The 7,230-nt window shown below is 42.6% G+C and overlaps 1 protein-coding gene across 1 annotated transcript; it reads right to left on the reverse strand.

Moving 5' to 3' along the window:
• Window positions 1-311: 311 nt before the first annotated feature.
• TEX33 (testis expressed 33) lies at window positions 312-6,849 on the reverse strand. The gene is made up of 4 exons (XM_054989192.1): window positions 6,527-6,849; window positions 5,379-5,529; window positions 1,457-1,567; window positions 312-485 (listed from the first exon to the last, which is right to left on the reverse strand). The coding sequence occupies exons 1-4, from the start codon at window positions 6,803-6,805 to the stop codon at window positions 394-396; spliced, it is 633 nt and encodes a 210-aa protein (XP_054845167.1). The 5' UTR covers window positions 6,806-6,849; the 3' UTR covers window positions 312-393.
• Window positions 6,850-7,230: the final 381 nt, after the last annotated feature.

A 7,230-nucleotide genomic window follows, 5' to 3' on the forward strand; every position in this document is an offset into this window, starting at 1 on the left:
CCAGTTTAAAAGTTGGCAGGCACCCTCCCACCGATAATTCCACTTGTCCCCTATGTTGTATTTTTCCAGTTTCTATTGATATTCTTAGTTTAAGGATGCCAGCTTCTGCTCTGGCACCTTTAGTTATGCCTTTAACAGTCATTTGATCAGAGACAAGTAAGTAACATGCAATGGGATGCCTTGAAAAATGCCACCTGATGATTTCTGCATGTGGCAGATGACTGTTAAAAGCACAAGAGCTGGCTAGGCTGCTATTTTTCTAGCCTGTTGGCAATATGACGCTTTCTCATCAACACTTAGCACACACAACATCAGAGGCTGCATGGAGGTTTATTCCATCAGTAGGGAGAGGTAGATATTCCCAGAAGGCTCTCATCCCTCTTTTATGCGTTCTTAGGATTTGCCGCCTTTGTTCTTCTCCCCATATTTTTCCTCCAGAGCTTTTTGCAGGTTAAGGTTTAGGGCATTTTTCTGGAACCATCTCCCTGTTGAGAAGCAAAATACAGTTCATATTTATTATTGACCATTCGATGAACACTGATGCTAAAAAGACGTATCTGGGAAGAAACTAGAAGAGCAGCTGTTAAAGACAAGGGACCGAAACGGCAGGAAGAAAAGAAAGGTTAGTATGCACTAAAGAAGGAGCAAGTTGAATATGAGGTTATTTGATAACACAGTGTTAACACTAGCCATTAAAACATACAGATGTGATGGGATCTTTTATCACTTGCAGTAACAGAAACAAAACTACACATGTTCCTAATTTAAGTGCTCAGTCATGTGATGTGAGCTTTGCAAACTGTAAATCCAGTGAAATCCCAATGTTTAGATTATAATAATACTCAGTATTTATATATCTAGATGTTTTGCCAAAGTGCTCCACATGTATTATCTTCATAATCCTTATAATAGCCTAGAAATCATGCTGGAGTTGTTATTATCTCTTCATATTATAGATAGAACGGCCAATTTCTTGGGGGGAAATGTCCTGTCCCTTTAACAGAGGTTTAATGAGATGGTGTTTACTAAGTATGGTTTAGCTACTTGCCATTAAAAGTTTCAGCTGGCCATTTCCACACATTAGGCTTCTATTAAAGAGACATTTCTTTCCAAGCTCTTGGCAACCCTAATAATAAATTTGGGAACTGAGTAATATGGCATTTGCTTAAGGTCTCTAAGAGAGCAATCCTAAGCACATTTGTGCAGAATCCCACTCAAGGCCGTTTCCACACGTCTTACCTGCCTGCGGAACATTCACGCAAAACTCCTGGATAGCAGCGTCTTCCTGGCACGATTTCACGCAAGAAGATGCTGTATTCCGGGTCTTTCACGCGATGTTCCGCAGGCAGATAAGACGTGTGGAAACGGGGCTTACTCCCAGTAAAGTGTTCTAAGGATTGTGTTGCTGGTTACTTCCTATTCTTCTTTTGTGCTCTTAAAATCTAGCAATCCCTACCTAGATCATCGGTTTTCCTTCCGTGCCAGTGTTTGGGATCCCGGACTGCCCTCTTTATCACATCTGGGGTATAGGAATCCTTCATCAAGCTCTTGCTTTCTAATGGGCCTCCTGCAAGAAAGAACATTTGAGAACTCTTAAGCCTCTTCTTTTATAATCATTAGTGAAATATGTACCTATAAACTTGATCATGGGATAAGGTCCAAGGTAAGGAAAAGAACAAGATAAAAGGTGCCTATATGATTTGGGTACTGTAAATTATTAAATGGGGGTATTGCTCCCCAGCTTAGTGTCCCAAGGTGGCCTTCTTCCCAAAGCAATAAACCGATCCTGGTTTTCTTCTACCACATTGGCATGGGAGGTGGTTCAGAAGAACCTAGGAGGCAGCACCTTTCTGTCTTCAGGAAACACCCAGTTGAAAGCAGATAAGAGAATGTTTGGCTTGAAACCTCCCAGTGTTTTGTGACTGGCTAGCCCCTTATGACAGCTATTTTGTGGTGAATGCCCACTCAGTTTTCTCAGAATGTCAAAAGTCTCAACACTATTGGGACCCTCTAGATTAGGAGACTGTTGAGGCTGAAGGGTTGATTCATACAAGCAGGAGAAGAAAGAAGTTTTTAATTCATGACCATTGTCCTGAATCAACCTCTCACACTGACTTTGTTTACAAAATCAAAAAGAGTCCAGTAGCACCTTTAAGACTAACCAACTTTATTGTAGCATAAGCTTTCGAGAATCACAGTTCTCTTCGTCAGATGTATGGAGGGCAAGAAGAAACTGGTCAGATATATAGGTGGAAAGGGGAGGGCGAAGTAGATGCAAACAGTAGCTTCTGATATGGAGATCAGTTTGCTTCTGTTAAGGAAGTCAGTTACTTCTGATAATGAGATAACCATTCATAGTCTCTATTCAATCCCAGCTTGACTGAGTCAAATTTACATATGAATTCCAATTCAGCAGCTTCCCACTGGATTCTGTTTTTGAAAGGTTTCTGTTGAACTACAGTGACCTTTAAAAAGAGTGCTACTGGACTCTTTTTGATTTTGCTACTAAAGACTAACACGGCTAACTCCTCTGCATCTTTGTTTACAAAGAAAGAGCATCCAAAGGTATTTTAGGCAGACATCTTTGTCCAGTCATTTTGTTATGAATTTCATTCAGCTTTCCCTTTTTGAATTCCCAATAGTGAAATTGTTTAAGCAGTCATTGGCCGTTTCCCCATGTCTTAAAAATAGTGCCCCACTCACAGAATGCTGGCAGCTCTTTCACATGATTTCTGACGTCACTGTTTCCAAAATGGAGGCAGGCAGTTATGATTCCATTTTCGTGGTGCCACGAAAATGGAATCATAACTGCTTGCCTCCATTTTGGAACCAGTAACATCAGAAATTGCGCAAAAGTAGGGCGCTATTTTTAAGACATGGGGAAATGGCTTATTCTAAGGTGAAAGTGGGGGAAAGGAAGCCTAGTTCTCCAGAAGCACTTTTCATCCTTTGTGCTCTCTCATCAGCCTCATATCTACTCCTTGGTAATATATATATTTTAAGGAGCTGAAAAAATAGGATATGTGTTCATTGAGCCATTGGGTTAGGAAGAATCTGAACAGCATGTAGTTTCCCTTCTCTGCCCCCCCCCTTTTGGATAGAAACAATGTTTATTGAAATTTATCACGTGATAATGAAATTGCTAATATAAAAATCTCAAATTTACAATTTTACATTTGTAAAAAAATTCTCCACAAATTGTCAAGTTGAGAAGTATTTCTATCTCTGCATCTTACCGTGCAATCATAAGCACTGATATCAATAGCTTTCCTATCAGCCTGGTGAGCCTCAGTGTTGTGGAAACTGAATCTGACTAAAGTAAGTAAGACTTTATCCTATTCTGAGAGATTGGAGAAGGAATGAATTGATAGTGCTGACAGGAAAGCCTTTGTTGCTAACTTTTCAACTAATCTCTTTAACTATGCCTTTAATAGCTATTTGTCCTGCAGCAATTATCAGATGATATTTTATTTTATTTTCAAACCTGCTGGATATGCGTATGAAGCTTCTGTTAAAAGCACAAAAGAAAGCTAGGGGGCTATTTTTCTTCCTGGTCACTAGCAACTCTCCAAGCATTATCTTTATCTATATGCCCTGACTGTATGTTTTTAAGTACACATGAAGACATGAAGCTGCCTTATGCTGAATCAGACCATTGGTCCATTAAGGTCAGTACTAGAGGCAGGCACGAACTGAAATACAACCCGAAATTTGTATTGAACCAGGCCGGTGCGTTGTTTGCGAACTGGCAGTTCATCAGAGCCCATTTCTGACGAACTGCCACAAACTTGTTTGTTTGGTTTGTTTTTCGGTTCGATACTGCAGACTAAACATGGGCACGAACCTAAAAAATTTAATGAACCAGCGGTTCATGATTCGGTGCCGACGACGATCCTGAGATCACGAACCGCAACGAACATTTTCCATTACCGAACTGGTTCATGGTTCGTTGGGCGTGGAATGGCCCCCATGGCACTTAGAGAGCCCATATTCCCGGGGAGTGTTTTGCATGCTCTCCTACAGCTATCACCCAAGTTTGGACAAGATTGCAAAAGAGATCTTGGAGTTATACCCTCTCCAATCCAAGGCCCCCAGGAAACTCCCACAAAAATCCAAGCTCAATTATACTCTCAGTCTCTCTCCCCAAAGGCTAGCAAGTGGCAAGCAAGAGCTCTGTCCCACTCCACTGCTCGCTAAAAGTGAAACCCAGCCTGGGAGCCCATGGCTATTTATAAGCACAGGTCCCATTGAGCAATGCAGGAGGTCTGTGTTTGGCCATCAGAGCTGCCTATTAGGGTTTGCAGGGATGAGATTGGAGTGCCCGTGACTACAGGACACCCCATTCCCCCTCCCTCCTCTGGGTGTGTTCTCCCAAATTGTAACTGCTTTGCAGCTCCATGGTTGGAAGGAAGACCTGCCAATCAAGGTAAGCTGGGCTTCCATTCAGGTTTCCAGGGTGACAGAAGGAGCACAGACAGAGTTCAGGCATTTCCCCAGCTCCGTTGCCAGGGGAATTGATTCCTGGCACCTGACTCTGGCTTCCCAAACCACGGCCGAATGCACCGAACCAGGCTTCTTCCGAACACTGGTTTGTTGGCTGTGGACAATCACGAACCACCGGATCGCGATCGCGCGATTGCCATTTTCATGGGTTTTTGAAGTTCGTAATGCGGTTTGTGCCCATCTCTACTGCAGACAGCCCGGCACTAATCAATTAGTTTCTTAGGCAACGGGGGGATGGGCTTTCTGCAGCCCTGGAAGTGACCTTCTGCTGCCTTGGAAGTGACGTTTTCATGAATCGATCAATCAGTTTCCTAGGCAACATGGGGATGGGCTTTCTGCAGCTCTGGAAGTGACCTTCTGCTGCCCCAGAAGTGACCTTGTGTTGCCCCAGAATTGATGTTTTCATGAACCAAACAAACCAGTTCATGAAACGGGACAAGTTCGTGAAAGTTCGTGGTTCATGGTTTGTGAAACGTGACAAACCACAAACCCTATGGTTCATTTCCCCCCCAGTTCATGCCCACCTCTAGTCAGTACTATTTACTCCAACTGGCAGTGGCTCTCCAAGGTCTCAGGTAGAGGTCTTGTACAGCACTTACTACCTAGTTGTTTCAGCTGGAAATGCCAGGGAGTGAATCTGGGGCCTTTTGTGTGCCAAGCAGATGTTTTATCACTGAGCAGCAGCAAGACTATTACAGAGACATAAGACTCCTCTTGAAAGGAAATTGAACCTGTGAAAGAAGCAAGATTCTTACAGAAAACAGAGCATGATAAACATAGTGTCAGAGTTGGGATCTGTGTAAACTCAGATCAGTTCAAACCATAATTGGAACTAGATTAGGAAATGGGAAGATAGATATAAAAATGTCCCTCACCTTGGAAAATGTTGGACCGCATGTTGTAGCCTAGTTCATAATAATCAGCATAAGGTGAAGCTGCCATTGGGTTCTCTAGAGGCTTAAATGTCCAGTCACTGAGTCGCTTCTGCCCTTGGATCAGTCCAGCCTCACAGAGAGTTCGGCGAGCCTAGAAAACAAATACAATGAGGCCAAAGTCCATCCCAGAGATCATTATGTGCTTATAGTAACCAAGGGGCATCTGTGACTTTTAGGGTACCTCCTCTAACTGGGAGTAATTATGGTGGGATCTAAGGTTGACACCCTTTCAGAAATGTTATGGATCATTCATATTTTGGGACCCTTGTTCCTAATCAGTATAAATAACAAAAGACATTTGTCTGTAGCTTGCATTATTTAGTTATTATATGTCTACCCCATCTTCTTTGTTCCAAAAGAGAAACCCAGGGCATCTATCTAAGAAATAGTTCACTACAAATAATTGAAAGCAGGTCCATGGATGGGGCCTGGCTGTACCTTACTCTAGGAGAGTAAGGAGGCAATCTCAGCATGTGTGTTGAGCAACAGCGTACCAAGTTATTTTTGTTGGCATGGCAGGTCCCTGGCTCCACCCCAAAAGCAGGGTGGAAGGTCAACTGGCCAAGGTCAGGTCATAGTTGGAAGGGCAGGCTAGAAGCCATCAAAATTCTGAGGTTGGGTCCACGGAGCACCAAGTATTTAAAATCAGAATTTGGAGAATAGTCATTCTAATTTTTGGTTAAGCTGCACAATGGCTGGCCTCTGGTGGAGCTGTTTATTACTCTTGAAATGAAACCTCAATGTGCAACTAAAGGTCTCATATAAATGATGGATCTCAGATGATATTTTTGCTGCTTCAATGTGTTCTCTGTTGACAGAGCAATTAACATTGACAAGCTCAAGTGTCTTCAATAACAGTAGAATACTAAAATGTGGAAATGTTTCCAGGCTATATTGATGATTAGGTAATAGTGTCCTATTTTCTAACTCCTTGGTTAATTTTAAAAATAAACATGGCTACAATAAGCTCCTTAACTTCCTGCTTATTTTGTCCCATGGATGCATACCACATTTTAATCTGGTCAATTATAGCCAGTTCAGACTCATGTTGTTATTTGCTCCTGGAAAATGATAATTATTTTCTTTACCTGCTCCTCAGAGACCAGTTTTTCTACCACTGATGTGCCATATTTGGCCTTGATGTTGTTGGGTATTAGATGGCTTTTCTTTTCTTGAAGGGGCTTCCCTTCTGCTTTAACATCATGGCCACTTGATGCCAATGATTCTTTGGCACTTGAAACATCCTGGGCATCTTTCATGTCTTCACAGCTGCCCTTCACAGTCTTCCGAGGAGATCCGAGTAATCGGGTCCCTATTGGCCGATACTGTCTTCCCAGTTCATCTGTGTTAATGTAGTTATCTTCCATCTCCTCTTGGTTGGTCTTAGCAGATTGTCGTGAATTTCCAGACCTCCCTTTTTGGTGATTCCCTGTTCCCTTGGAAGTTGCATTATCAAGACTTTCTTTTCTTCTCACAGATATTTTGGGTGATCCAGTATGAATGCATAGAGCAGAGGGAGTTTTGGACCGGAGGGTCTGTTTGCTGTGGTTTCTGGTTGGGAAATGCTGCATGGAAGGTGATGACTGTGGCATGGCTGGAGGAGCACCCACAGTTGTTCTGTTCTCTGTTGGGCTTACGGAGTTCTTGCATGAAATCCTGCTGGAGCTTCTTGTGGGTGGTCTTTTGTGCTTGGCCCACTCCCCAGCCATGTTATTTGTGACCTGCTCCTTGATTCCATATCCAGGCACTACTGGAAGAAAAAACAGAGTGTAATAGATAGTGTTAGAAATGC

Source organism: Eublepharis macularius, chromosome 9 (assembly GCF_028583425.1).
Source record: "Eublepharis macularius isolate TG4126 chromosome 9, MPM_Emac_v1.0, whole genome shotgun sequence".
Lineage (NCBI taxonomy): Eukaryota > Metazoa > Chordata > Lepidosauria > Squamata > Eublepharidae > Eublepharis > Eublepharis macularius.

Excerpts from the sequence above, each read along its gene's own strand:
- TEX33 (XM_054989192.1), bottom strand. The coding sequence starts at position 6,805 with ATGGAAGATAACTACATTAACACAGATGAACTGGGAAGACAGTATCGG. Across the intron at positions 5,530-6,526 it reads AACTGGTCTCTGAGGAGCAG|GCTCGCCGAACTCTCTGTGA; the intron begins GTAAAGAAAATA and ends TTTGTTTTCTAG. Across the intron at positions 1,568-5,378 it reads GCGGTCCAACATTTTCCAAG|GAGGCCCATTAGAAAGCAAG; the intron begins GTGAGGGACATT and ends TCTTTCTTGCAG.